The following is a 14,561-nucleotide window of genomic DNA, read 5'->3' as shown; positions in this document are numbered from 1 at the left end:
GCTGAATTATGGTCCAAACATCATGTGGACGTGAACATTTAAGTTGCCCATACGTTAAGATTTGATTTGTGTTACTCATGTTCCACTTATGTGACGTTTAACCTGGTCTAAAAAGAAGAAGCAAGAGACATAAAGTCGAAGATGTGAGGGAACCAAGACTGCAAACAAACTTTAATCTATGATTGTTTCAGTTTCGTAATTTACTGAAGCAGAAAAACAACCTCACATGACAGAAGAGATCACAAAGAACATGTCTGTTGTCTAGACTATGTGATCTATTTGTTTTAGTTATCGGTATAGTTTGCATTTTATTCAAAGTGAATCAGGTATTAGTTTTCTTTTTGATAGATGTAACATATTCTCTCTGGGGCTTTCAGTTCCTTTTCACTACGTTCTTGACAGAAAAGTCCAAATATTCTGACCTCAGTGTCCCACAGAAACACAAACGGCTGTCGGGGAAACGCCTCGGTCGCTCTCGTACCTCTGCTGACGCTGCCGTAAACCTCCAGGACGGCTTAAAGAGGTTCACTCATAATTTGGGATCAGCTCGAGATGCAGCAAATCCTCTCAACACCATATGGTTCTGCATTATCTCTGTGATCCGTGTGTAGTGAAACCAACGGGCGAGGTGAAGGACGTGTGGAGCGAGGGTCACCCTGAGCTTCACGTAGGATTTGGTTAGTTGTTAAGAATTAAAATGAACCAATAAGTTGAGCAGTTTTGAGGCTGGAGTCCACATTAAAACATTCAGTCGTGGTGAGCTGTGATGTTTCTTCTTCAAGGTGTTGAACTCCTCACAGTGTCGACTGTAAAGTGTCAGGAGGGAATCATGAGGTGTGTGTGTTCACACAGAGGGACTCTTCCTCTTCTGCCCAATTTGACTACAAACACTAACGCCAACGCGTGAAAGTCAGACGAGGCTGCGAGCATCAGGTCGTGTCAACACACCTTTCTGTTACATAAGATGCACACACAGAACTGAGAAGGCTAAACTCCTGAATTTAAGTGAGTTCAGACGACTTACTGCCACCTCGCCTCCAAACCAGGCCAGCGGACGATTACCTGTGTGAAGTGTTTGGGTGGATTTACTCCGCTCTGTGCTCCTGTGCTGACAGCTTTAACAAAGACTTCCTGTGTAGCTGGCGAGCAGCAGAGGGTCACTACCACAAGCCGGCCGGTGAATGTGAGCGCTGAGGGATTTAGGGTCATGTCGAGCCAGCGTATTGTCCTGCAGATTTAGCGGCAGATTAAGGCATTCTTATCTCCCGGCTCCGACTCACTCACAGACTCTGAGACCTGCTGGTCACCGGAGCTAATGACTCTCTGCTGCACAGTTTACAGAGGATGAAGGTGTCAGATGCTGCTGTAGAGAGCAGATGTTCCACTTAATGTTCGTGGCTGTTTTAAACCACAACAATGTCAGTCTGACTCTCACAAAAGTGAGCAAGACATTTCTGCTTTTATTTGCATTTATTGGCTTGATTGTGATGCAGTTTGGTTCAGATTTTCATGTCCCCCTCAATATGATTTGTAATTACTTTGGACATCTTTTGACAGAGACAACTAGTCTGCCGGAAACAACGAGGCTTATGGGTCCCGATGAATTTACTGTTCAAATACACAACAAATGAGACAAGATTTAGCAACGCAGCATGCTGTGTCTGTACGTTCAGTGGTTGTCTGGTGGACGCTGGTTGTTGTTGGTTTATAAATCAAACAAACAGCAGCAGAGCTGATACGTAGGATCTGTAGCTCCTCCAGTAAACACACCGTCCTCTTCGGTAGCTGCAGCATCTCTGACGACCGACCTGTCCGCTCAAGACTCTCGAGGACGAGCGACTGAAGAGGAGCAGCAGAAGATGACGAAGGTGGCTGAAGAGGTCGGTGTGTTTACTGAGGAAACCACCGTGTCGGACTCTGCCAGGTCACACTGTGTGTTAACGATACGAGGCATTCAGCCGGAGGTGGAGGAGGACGAGACGGGTTCATTAATTACCTGTAAACATGGTGAGCTACGCCTGCTGAACTGAAGCATGCAGTCATTGTGAATATCTTAGCATGCTGGTGTTAGCATTTAGCTCAAAAGCTCTGCTGCCACACTGAACTGTTAGCATGTCTGTTAGCATGACTGTAGCCTCTGAGTGAAACAACGAGACCTGGAGAACAAGTTATCTTCCTTTTCATCTGTACTCTTCTTTATTTGCTTTCTTTTTGCCTCTTTTTGTCTCTTCTTCATGTGGTCACTTTGTTGAATAGATTTCTCTTCTCATCTCTTTGTTTTGTCTCTTTTGTCTCTCCTCCATTCATTAATCTTCCTCTCATCTCCTCTTTTGTCTGTAGCTTTCTCCTTTTATCTTCTCTTCTTGACCTGTTTTAGTCGCTCCCTCCTCCTCTCTCTTTCTGTCCTACTCATTTACTCATCCTCAATTCCTGGTTTTAATTGTTTCTTCTGTCTCTCATTTTTCATCCTTTTCTCCTCCTGTCTCATCATTTTCTTTGTGTCTCTTACCTTCGTCTTTCATTTGTTAACTTGCTGTCTTTTCTTCTCTTTAATTCACTTCTGTTCTTGTGTCTTTGTTTCATCCTCCGTCTCTTGTTTTTTTTTCACCCTCTCCTCTCTGACAGTATTAATAATCGTGCTGCGTGTTCGTCGGTCCCGGCAGACTGGGAGGTTTTAATTTGCTTCGCTCAGAGTTTGGAAATAAAGGCAGCACGAGACTGTCACACTCAATCTGTTAGAGCTTTAGAGGAATTAGCTGCTCGAAAATGACTCTTACCCCGAGCTGCAAACTACAATGAGTTGTGTGTCAGCTGGACACTAACAGCACCGTCCTGTGACAGAAGAGTCACAGGTTCAGTCCCTGAAACAGACCATGTACAAGAAGTGTGAGCAGGACAGTGAACTACAGCATGTGAATAATGAGTGTGTCTGTCATGTTTCCTGTGTGTGTTTTCGTCCAGAGGTTGTTTAGGTGTTTCTTTGTGTTCGTACTGTGTGTGTGAATGTGTGTGTGTGCATGTGTGCACCAGCCGTCTGCTGTGTGTAACTGGAGATGAACGTCACCTGCTCAGCTTCAGAGCAGATGTTGCTCTTTGTAAGTAAAGCCAGTGTCGACCAATCAGAGGAGCACACTACTGTAAACCCCACCCCCTCCAGTGTGTGTGTGTGTGTGTGTGTGGTTTACATTTACATTACAAACAGTGTACACTGTACATCTCTCAGGCTGAAGTGTGTGTATATTTGTGTTTATGTCTCAGTTCAGTTTCATTTCCGTCGTGAAGCATCGAGGATGATTTGTCTCTCTGATCACCTCTTCAGTTCAGGAATGGATTTTCTCATCGTGACGTTCAGTGTTAATATCGATACTTCCCAGAGGATCAACCCTAATAAATCCACTGGCTCTTGGACCAACACTGTAAATGATTCATTAAAATGTAGATTTGTTACATTGGACACACTTCTTGAAGGGAAAAAGTCTAAAGAAAAGGCCAGAAATTTAGTTTCCGAGCACTTTAACGTTATCAACAGAATGTGCAGAACAGGGTTCACCTTGTGTGTCAGAGATGTTGCAGAGATGTGTATTGACGTTAGCATGCTAAGCTACTAACGGTTGCTACTTTCAAATTAAAAGCCCCCCATTAAGAACCCAGTTCTAATCTCCAGTGGGGTGCAATGTAAAGCTCTTATTTTGAAGACGGATTCGACCTGCTTCACTGTTCAAAACTTCGCGCTTCACCTCACTTCACGTTTACATCTACCCCAGTGGCGGCTTTTTGGAAAAGGAGGAATATTACACCTCCCTTTTAGAAAGACAAGGCGGCACATTGCAGCCTTTACCTTCCTGCAGATTTCTATCTAAACTGCTACTGTGAGTTCGTGATGTCGGAGGTCGCAGGGTTTTTCTCTCGTCTTGCTCAGGTTTCAGTGTTTTCGGCGGCGCAGACAGCCTCCTCCTCCTGCGCTGACTGCAGGACAATACAGCAGGAGATGAATGGTGATTCAAAGAACAGCTGCTGCTTTTGATGATGATGATGATGATGATGATGATGTGTGTGTGTGTGTGGGGGGTTGAAGCTTGAGGCGGTCGGAGGGTTACCTGTTCAACTCCCTGACAGGCAGAGCGAGGAGGCAGTGAGGGGGCGAGACGGCTCAGCTTTCCCTCCTGAAGACAAAACCAAGAGTTTCATTCCTCGTGCTGTGATGAGCTGATCGCTGGCGTGAAAGTCTGACTCGTTATTAAAGGTCATTAAAGCGATTAGCCTTCAATAAAAGAGCCGTTTGTTTCTGACGTTTGAAGGAGGCTCAACGTGGGTGTCACACTCAGTGTTGGGTCATTCCTCTGAGGCAACACAAACATTTAAAGATGCCAAATTCCAGTTCAAATCGAGGAACTTGTGAACATCAGGCAGTAAAGAACAGAGAGATTTTCGGGGTACGGAAGCCAAACCCTGCTAACCTCCTGTGATTCATCACCACGAGCTGATATTTGGTCAGATTTAAATATAAACTAATATTTCAGCATCAGGCTCCAAACATCCAGATTAATTAAATGCTTCCTCGGTCACTCGTGAGTTTCTCTTGTTTCCAAATTAACGTACGGTCACTTTCTGATCCACATAAGTAAGAACAACAGACTTTATCCTGACTGATCCAGGAACAGAGCCTGTTGATCCGAGGGTACAGCAGTGACCCCCCAGCTCCTCCTCCTCCTCCTCCTCCTCCTCCTCCTCTTCCTCTGCAGTGATGCTGTCTAATGGCTTTGTTTCACTGAGATTTACTCCTGTTAGCATCTGTCGCTAGGCTTAGCGCTGGGCCCCGCGGCTTTGTTCTCGAGGCGTGGACCTAACTCATCTCCACAAAGACAACTGGACCAATTAGAAACCTAATTAGGCCACAGCCAGAGAACAACCTGTCCCCCACTGAGGGCTGCTGGGACGACCACTGTCATGCTATGAATACTGTCCGTGACAGGAAGACAACGGGGGACAGACGGCGTCCACGCTCTCTCTGTTCTTGTTCTAGTTTCTGGTTCTCTAGTTTCAGGCTTCTGGTCGGCCGTCAGATTCAGGTTAATAAAGCGCTCTGCTTACAGCTGGCAGAAGACGGTGGGTTTGTCAAATCTATAAAAAGTAAAAAGTTTTTCACATCTTTGTTGACTTTTGGGAAAAACTCTTACTCGTACATTACTCCCCTGACACCACCAGGACCAGAAGACAGAATCATACCCTGCTGTTTCCAGTCTATGTGCTAAGCTAAGCTACACTAACTGGCTGCTGTATATTTACATAATCATTCTCTCTGCTACGAGCAAATATTGCCAAAAAATTAAGGGAATAATTGAAGTTCCTCGTCGTGTTATTAGAGAAACATCAGGAAAGCATCAGTTTACTGTCTGATGTGTTTGCTGATGCCAGATGGACGACGGTCGGAGTGTCTGAAGCGATGAGGCTGCAGAGAGACGCTGTGTTTACAGTCGCTCTCCACTCGTGTCAGACTGTTGGCTGTAAACACTGTTTACACTCGACTGGTCCAACGAGCCAGAGATCTCTCTGTAACTGTCCACCTCTGAGCACACGTCAACAGTTTAGTCTCGTTTCTTAAAGTCAGTCCAGGTTAGTGAGACAGAGTTAAGAGCTGGAGGAAAACACATTTTTGTTTGGTGGCGGTGAAACTCATCGGAACACGCAGGTTGTGAACGCAGCGTTGACGAGACTCGATCATGTTTCAGCCGTCTGTGACGTTCAGTTCCCCCTGAAGCGTCACCAAGGCTGGAATGTGTGAAACGAGGCCTGTGTGTGTGTGTGTGTGTGTGTGTGTGTGTGTGTGTGTGTGTGTGTGTGTGTGTGTGTGTGCGTGCATGTGTGTGTGCGTGTGTTAGGGGTCAGGTGTGATTGACCCTACAGACAGAGACCAGCTTTCTGCAGGAAGGGTCAGCCTGAGCCGCTGGGTCACAGCAGGTCAGCGACCAGCTTCAGACAACGGCAGAGTGTGTGTGTGTGTGTGTGTGTGTGTGTGTGTGTGTGTGTGTGTGTGTGTGTGTGTGTGTGTGTGTGTGTGTGTGTGTGTGTGTGTGTGTGTGTGTGTGTGTGTGTGTGTGTGTGTGTGTGTGTACAATTCCAGCTAATGCTTTTACAATCTTGTTTTGCTGCTTCACAGCTGAGTTCATGTTGGAAACCAGATTATTTCTCATCCACAGTAGAAGAAACTGGCACCAGGACCGATCAGCCTCTCTGTCGCTCATTTCTCTATTTGTTAAAATTTACAAAGTTTAAAATCATGACGCTGATGATGACGATTATAACATTTGAACTCTGGTCTGAGCTGATCGTTCTGTCATATTTTGGCTTTATTTCCTAAAGCTCTCCGTGGAGAATTTGAATCCTGTGTTCATTCAGCTGATCAGGCTGCGTTCAGCCGGATATGAAATGCTTCTGAGCGTGTTGTCTTTATGAGCACATTAACAGAAGTGAGAGTAAAGCTGCTTTATGATAAACAGCCTTAAGTGGCTCACAGAGCAAACAGCTGATTATGCAGCTAAAATTAGAAGAGGAGCTGAGCTGAACGCCGAGGGGCTCCTCAGCAAAACACAACACGAGCTTATACGTGTCAGGTGCTTAAAACACGACCCTCATCAGCAACACGCAGCGTGTCAGCAACACGTTCAGACACGGCCAGAACAAGCTTCTCCTCCATTTCTTGGTTACATGGGTGACAAATGACACGTGATTGTTTGCCTCAAAAAGAGCATCAGCCCAATTTTCCCATAAAAGATGCCGAGATACTGAGAAAAGAGCCGCTGTGTGGACCTGAGATGTAAATATGACTGTGGCGAGACGTCATTGTGTTTTTCAGGTTCTCAGGCCAGAAAACCCACGGAAACACAACACGGTGGCAAGAAAAAGTCCGACCCGGTGTGTCCACGTGTTCATGTTGTGGTGAGGTGTTTATGGAAACAGCTGAGACCACGTCGGGTTCGGCTGCTCTGCTTTTTCCACCCAGCAGCCGACACGGTCGAGGTCTGACGATGTGAAACGTGAGGAATCACAGAATATAAATAAGAGTTAAGAGGTGACCCACGAGAACGTCCTCAGAGTCACATCACGCAGCAGAACCGAAGTGTTGATCCGTCTCTGTTGATCCGCTGTGACCCGTCATTATTCTGAGCAGACCCTCCCTCAGGGATCTGTGTGCGTCCTGCAGGCTGCAGCCCTCCTGCAGAGCGATGATAATCTGAGGTCTTCTCTTAATTAACCTCAGCGGCTCCTCCTGTTCACCTCTGGACCGGCCCGAGGAATCTCTGCAGGGAGCGCTGACTTCAACAGCAGCTCGTTTGTCTAAATGTTACGCTGTCTGTCCTCAATGTTTTTATATTTCAGAGAGTTAAAAGTTGTCAGTGTTATTTCAGTTCATCAGATTCTTAGTTTTTGGAGGCTTTATCTCCTGACAGTTGTCATCTGGGAGGAAACATTAACATGTGGTGACTTTGTTTTCCGAGCTGATCGTACCTGTAGGACTTTCTGTTGGACCTGAGTGTCTCTCACATCTCAGGCTGAGTCGGGATGTTTCTATAGATCCTCAGATGATCTCTCCTCTCTGCCTGATCCAGATTCGTGTTAAAATGTTTTGACTGGTCTGAACTGACCTCGTCTGAAGGCTAAAACTTCACCCAACCAGAATCAGAAAAAAAGTCTTCCTGGCTTGATTAACTGGTTTGCTGTTTTATTGAAGTTATGTTAATCGGACCAGACACAAACATAAAGAGATATTTCAGCATGTTAACTCCTGCAGATACGATACAGTAGATAACTGTGTCACAGGCCACTCAGACGGTAGTTTGCATGAATAAAATGCCACAAATATCCACGTGAAGCCTCTCAGGATGGGAGTTTCAGACATTTTATGATGCACCAGGAGGAAGATTTGTTCCTGATTCCTGAGAGATGAATTAGTGAAGCTTCATCTTGTGGTGCACCCAGCTGATAAAACTCACTGACAGCAACAAAGCTTTACAGTGGCCTTAATAAAAGATACTGCTCAGCGTCACAGACTGATGAGCTCCGTCAGGGTGAAAGGATTGAACATTGCCGTGATGTCTGCACCGGTTATCGCTCGCTTCTGTCTCGTCGTCGTGGGACGAACGTTGCACACACACGGTTTAGTCTGGAGAAGCTGTTCGGCCTCGTCCTCCGACACAGATGATAAGCACCCGGCTCCTGACTCTGTGTGTGCACCACCCGGGGCCATGTTTACCTCGGCTATCTGCCGTATGTCACCTGTGAGGAAGGTGATGTGAAATGTGAGCCGTGGTGAGGAGGCGGAGGTTAAAGTCCGGCCCACGGGCGACATTTAATACTCACACAAAAACCAGCCGGAGGAGGCAAATATGTTCTTGTACTGCAGAACACGTGTACACAGAAGTGTTCGTACCACATTTAGAGAATTTCTACATCCAGACCTCTCAGATACTGGAAGCTTTTAACCCACTGCATTAATCTGAAGGCTGTAATGAAGGTTGACACTATGAGATCATGATCGTCTGTCTTGTTGCTTTCTTTGTTTCTTTTATTTCTTCTTGTCACTTTAAACGAACAGCAGAATTAAATTAAATCATATTTAAATCTGAACCTTTACTCTGAAACTTCACTTCCTGTTGCTGATACTAGTTTCCTTCAGTCAGAGTCTGGATGTCGCCTCTCGTCTGGCTTCACTCCTCTTATCGTCTCATCCGCTGATTTATTCTGATCGCAGTGAATTTCCAAACATTTACCGTTGTTACTCAGCCGACACTCCTGGGCCGGACCGAACCTGTGCTGTGCGAGCCAGAGGAGCGTCTGTGGAGCGTCCAGGCTTCACACTCCTCCAGTTACATGAGAGATCATCTGTCCAGGAGGAAGTCGTCTGCTGTAAATCACACAGTTAAACTGTTAGAGCAGTCGGTCAAACAGCGAGAGGCTGTCAGTGGAAATCCTGTCGAAGTTTCAGCAGCGAGCAGCGACGTCACGTCGTCCTCTGAGGGATGAGACAGCAGCTCAGTCCGATGTGTTTGTCAGAACACATTATCTGGTTCTGAACATTTTTAGTGTCCAAAACATTGGACAAGGAAAACACAGAAAGTCCCGGCTGTCTGTTGTGATGTTTTCGGTCCCGGTCCAGTTTCTCCCAGCTGCTTTCTGTTAGGAATCATTATTGCTGTGACACAAAAATATGTTCTGCAAATGTTTTGAACTCAAAGTTCACAAAACGATCCTGGAGGTGAACTGAGACAGCGAGCAGAGGTGGACTGTAAAGACTGAACACGGGTCATGTTGCTGCATTTCAGCTTAAAGACTTCTGGAAGTTTGAGTTGTAAATTTATGAGCAGCTGCTGTGTTCTGGTCTGGTGGTCCTGGTTTTATCTGATCTGGACCGGGCTCACTCGGTCATGAAAGAGCTGAATATAGAGAAAAAAAAAAACTGGATCTGATAATTATTTTTAAAAATGTAAAACTTGTGGTAACTGAAGTCCGCGTGAGGCCTCCACCAGGAGAACAAGTGACCCAGAAGTGGATCAGGAAGTTGTCACGGACCAGCTGTTCTGTAAACAACACTTCAGCCGGCGGGTCGAATGTTTTCCTGTGATTTTCAAGTCGTCGCCACCCGGGAAGTTTTTCTCTCTTTAACCTGGAGAGCTGTGATTTCTGCTGGTAAAAGCACAAATTCCTCTAGAAAGGCTTCGTCTTTCCACCTTCTCCTCTGATCAGTTTTTGAGTTATCTTGTTTCTCATCTCCATATTTTTGTGTTTTCTGACGCAGGTGTACACCTACAAGCAGAATGCCCTCACCCGACAGAAGGTGCAGCCCATGCACCACAGCAGCATCAGGGGGGTGGAGGACATGGCGACCCTCGAGGACCTTCACGATGGCGCCATCATGCACAACCTCTTCCTGCGCTACCAGCAGAGAAACATCTATGTGAGTTTCAGCACGTTTCTGATGACTTTAACTGTCTTTGTGTGTTTTCAGTGCTGCTGACTTTGATGGTTTTCATCCTGTTTCTTTGGTACAATGTGATAAAAGAAGAAGCAATGTGACAAGTTCAGTTTCAGTTTAGCTACATTATGGAAACAACAGACGGTGGACCAGTTTTTTTTTATCAGATCTGAGGCGTGTGAAGGGGAAATCTGAGAGTGTAGAGATCCTCTGACATCAACAGCCCAAAACAAACTCTCCTCTATCTCCGGTGTCATGCTGACAGCTCGGCCTGTCAGGGTACGCCGCCTTCTTTAAAAAGATCTGCGCAGGGAATCTCCCATGAACGGGTGAGGTTGCTCAATCGTTACATAACTGCAGAGATAATCGTCTAGACGCGGGCAGATAAGAAGACGATGATGACTCTGTCAGAAAAGAGACGCCCAGAAACAGGGAATGTGATGGAGGTCGCGTCCTTCTGCAGTAATCGGTGCACAGCGACGTTCCCTGTGGACGTCCCGTCAGAAGACATTTGGCTTTCCGTCTCTGATTCATGACGAGCAGCAGACAGCGAAGCTCGAGCTCGACAAACACTTGATTGAAAGGTGTGTTTAACTGTGAGTTTAGAGGAAACACGTGTACAGACACAGCAGGTTTCTCACCAGCTGCTTTACAACATGTCAACCAGTTGGACTGCTTTTATTTTCAGTTTCAAGGATCGTAACATGAACACAACACAGATTAAACTAGAGGTGATTGTCTGCAAAATAAAACACAGAGGGAGCTGTTAAACAGCTGTTTGGTCGTTGTTGTTGCTGTGCAGCTTGTTTCTGATGTTTCCGGGACGACAGTGTTGACCAGGTGATGAAAAGCACAGGTGATAAAACCCAAAGTGGGACATATTGAGCCTTTTTTGAATCCGGGCTGGACGGTGCTGAACGGGAGCTCCTTGTTTGGCAGCCAGAAAAGCAAACAGGCTGCCAAGTGAGAGGGAGGACGATTAGAGTCCGGGTTTGATTGGTTTTGACGCTGGTGTCTCGGTGGTGGACTCGCTGGGAGTTTTGGCAGGAGCGAACGGGGGTCCTGGCTCGGTTCTGATAGCGGCCGAGTCGTCCAAGGTGTGAGACGGAACGGTCGAGAGTGTGTTAGTTTTGGAGCAAATCAGAACCACAGTGGATCTGATAAATGTGGAAGAACATGTAGCTGTCTCTGACCCGTTAGAAGACCCGCCTCCACTAACAGATCTATCAGCATCTTCCTCTGTGGCTCCAGAACCAGAGCATGGATCAGGTTAATCAGGTGACAATGTTGTGGTTAATGTTTGGTCAGGATAAAGCCAAAACAAGGTTTAGGGGAAGACGGTGGTTTGGATTAAATGGACTGACAGATGCTGAGCGTAGTGGAGTGAATTCGGAGGATCTTCATTGTTGTGGCTGCAGCGATGATGACTCTGAGGTTAAAGGAAAGGAGAGACAAACAGCGGTCTCCTGTGTTAAACGTCAGTGTTTTGTGTTCCCGTCCTCCACCTCCTCCACTCCGTCTCTACAATAACATCACCTGGCGTTCTCCAGACCAGAGTCCAGACCACAAGAAGGCTTGATCGCTCAGACTCTGACACCTTTAATTAAAGACTTCTGTCTGATTGCTGCACACAGAACGAACGTTTATTTACGCTGCAGCTCTCTCTCTGTCGTCACGACGCTGTGCTGAGACTGTGGTTATGTTTGCGACCTGGGTCGGGTCTGGACAACATCGTGGTTTGGCTCAAAATACCTGCTGTGGTCGCTGTGATCAAGGGTGGAGATGTTCAGACTTCCTGTGAAAAGCAGACAGATGGAAATGTTCAGCGGCTCAAAATATCTCCTGCGTCACCTGATGTGAAAGGTGGCCAGTAAGAAATTGGATGTATATGTAGTTTGCAGAAACGTGAACTGGGACAGGTCGATTGTTGGGGGTATCACAGCTGAAGAGTAAAGGTTGGTAGCAGTAGGAAAACGGCACCTCCACGCTGATGAATCATCCCACTGTTCCTATAGTTTCTATATCATCAGCGCCGGTCCTGACAGAGTAATTTATTCCGCCCTGTCCTGCTTTACACGGTGAGCTAATTAGCAAACAATGCACCTCTGTTCCTGCTGACCTCCGTCACAGTAAAGGAAACTCTCTACTGTATAGGCCAGAAAACAAAGGACTATGTGGGACAAATAGTTCTCAACCATCACCGTCTGGATGTGGACTTATGGACTAATGAACGGCGCTGACCCAGCACTTTCTCTCTCCAGCAAAACAAGCCGGTGACAAAGGCCGCCTTGTGCTCTCTGCTCACATTAGCCGCGGTAACCTTTGACAAATGCCGTCTCGTTACTTTAATCACATGTGAACGCTCCCGTATGGTCGAAATTATCCAATCAATTCATCACAGCCGCCCAATCTCAACTCTGACGGGCCTTTTTTTTTCTTCTCTTTCTCGGGCCAGGGGGAAAATTAGAGGAGAGGTTTTGGTGGAGATGGCCGCGGTGAACCGAAGGGAAGGGCTACAAACCCACTGCTAACCCGTCTCTCTGGTACTGAAAGAGCCAATAACGCTGTGAAGTTACAGCTAAATATTAAACTCTCATCAGGTCTATCAGTGACCTTCAGCTCATAATCTGGAGGAATATCTGGATATGCAAAGAGGATTTCAGTCTTGTAGTAGAAGTATCCACATCCAGCGACGGCTCACGGACCTTTAGATGCTTCCCGTCTGGATTCTGTCACGTCGCTGCTGGCTGTTCTTGTCCATTCTTGATGAAAACTGTGTGCTCGTGGACAACACGGCCTCCACATTCCTGCCAGATCTCTGTCCCGCTGACTGCTTCCAGAGGACATGATGCTTCATGTCATGTCTCATATTTGTTTTTCCTCTTGGAAAGTCAGCGCCCTCGATTATATGAAGATGTTTTCAGCACATGTTTATTCAGTCAGTTTGTTCAGGGCAGTTTTTGGTCAGGGGGGTTAAATATGTTCCCTGGAGAGCAGAAAAACAGACGGTTCAATAAGAAAAGCTGCACATTATTGATATTTGGACCAACTCTGTGGGTGAAACAGGTAAAGTTCCTGCCTTCCTAACGTGGTGCTCAGGTTCCTGGAAAAAGTCCCTGCGGTGTTAAAAGGCGGAGAAAGTTAAGGTGACGGGCTAATGCATGAAGTTAAATGCATGAGAGCGAGGGGCCCCCGGTGTCATAACCTGACAGGGGCCCCCGAATTCCTGACAGCACCCCGGCTGACTTCTGAGGGAATAAAAGGAGAATTAACGAGCTGCTTCTGTTGGTGATATCCATCTTTAGACAAATATCCACCAAAGTCCTTCTTTTAGTATGTTTTTGCTGTAAGCTGGTTGTAGTTTATTTTAGCTTTAGATAAGAAATGTGTGTATTTTCATTTTCTTTCACCTTCTCAACGCCTCACTGACCAGATGACGGCTCACTTTGAACTACCAGGTGTTTAATCAGTGGAGATCAGGGCTCATTACATTCACTTCAAAAGTTTTTCCTGTGTCTGAATTTTTACATCGAACAAACAAATCTGCACATTCCTTTGTGTTCGGCATCGTCTGACAAAAGATCTGGCTTAACTGAAGCTAGCTGTTAGCATTACATAGTTGGACAGGGAATGTAGCCCAGAGGCTACCAGACACACTGTGTGTGTGTGTGTGTGTGTGTGTGTGTGTGTGTGTGTGTGTGTGTGTGTGTGTGTGTGTGTACAGTCTTTAGCTGCTATGATTGTAACCAGCTGTGCTGTCGACTGGTGGCCTCACTCGTCTCCTCTGCAGATTCCAGTGGAAGAGCATACACACACACACACACACACACACACACACACACACACACACACACACACACACACACACACACACACACACACACACACACTCAGGAATCTCCTGTACCCCGACACTGTCTCCTCTCTTTCATCCAAACACACTGACACACATTCTCTCATTTTTCGATCACACACTGTTGTTTTTACATCCGACCCCATCTACACACACACACACACACGCACACACTCTCTCTCTGTGCGGGCATTCACGTGTCAACACCTCTCCTCCTCTCGGTGTCTCGTCCCAGCAGGGGGTCAGATCATGCGTTCCCCCTTTCTCATAATTTAAAATATAAATTGTATGACGTCGACTAACGACAGGAAATTCCTCCGCTGAGTAATTCGTCTTCATTTACAGCAGGAAAGCTGCGTTCAGACTGACTGCAGCTCTGCAGCCTCCTCACTGGTTTGACATATTCAAAGCCAACAAAGCAGCAACACAATGCAGCATCATCCTGTAAAGTGTTGGTCAATCAAATTGTGCAAGAAAACATTCCTGATGGATTGCTTTATCGCATGAACACCATATTTTTGTTCTATTTTGACGAATGATAGAATAGTTGCCGCTGTGATGACTTTCCAGAGTTGCACAATCCTGTCTGAGTGTTCGTCAGATCTGATATTAGCTAATGTAGAAGTTATACTTACCCTTCATGACACTGACAGGACACAGTGACTCTCTAAAGAGCACTTGAACAAATGTGACTGTCGTGAATCTCAACCCTCAACGATGCAGCGACACGATTGGCTG

General features: G+C 46.3%; 1 protein-coding gene across 2 annotated transcripts in view; it reads left to right on the top strand.

The window, feature by feature from the left end:
• myo10 (myosin X) overlaps positions 1 to 14,561 on the top strand; it is a 95,870-nt gene that overhangs the window by 30,058 nt on the left and 51,251 nt on the right. For both annotated transcript variants that reach the window (XM_037082940.1, XM_037082941.1), the window contains exon 3: positions 9,794 to 9,952. In XM_037082940.1, coding sequence (XP_036938835.1) covers positions 9,794 to 9,952 — 159 coding nt within the window. The remainder of the gene's footprint in view (positions 1 to 9,793; positions 9,953 to 14,561) is intronic.

Source organism: Acanthopagrus latus, chromosome 21 (genome assembly GCF_904848185.1).
Source record: "Acanthopagrus latus isolate v.2019 chromosome 21, fAcaLat1.1, whole genome shotgun sequence".
In the NCBI taxonomy this organism is placed as follows: Eukaryota; Metazoa; Chordata; class Actinopteri; order Spariformes; family Sparidae; genus Acanthopagrus; species Acanthopagrus latus.
Note: the sequence above shows the minus strand (reverse complement) of the source record. Positions and strands in the feature narration are given on the sequence as shown.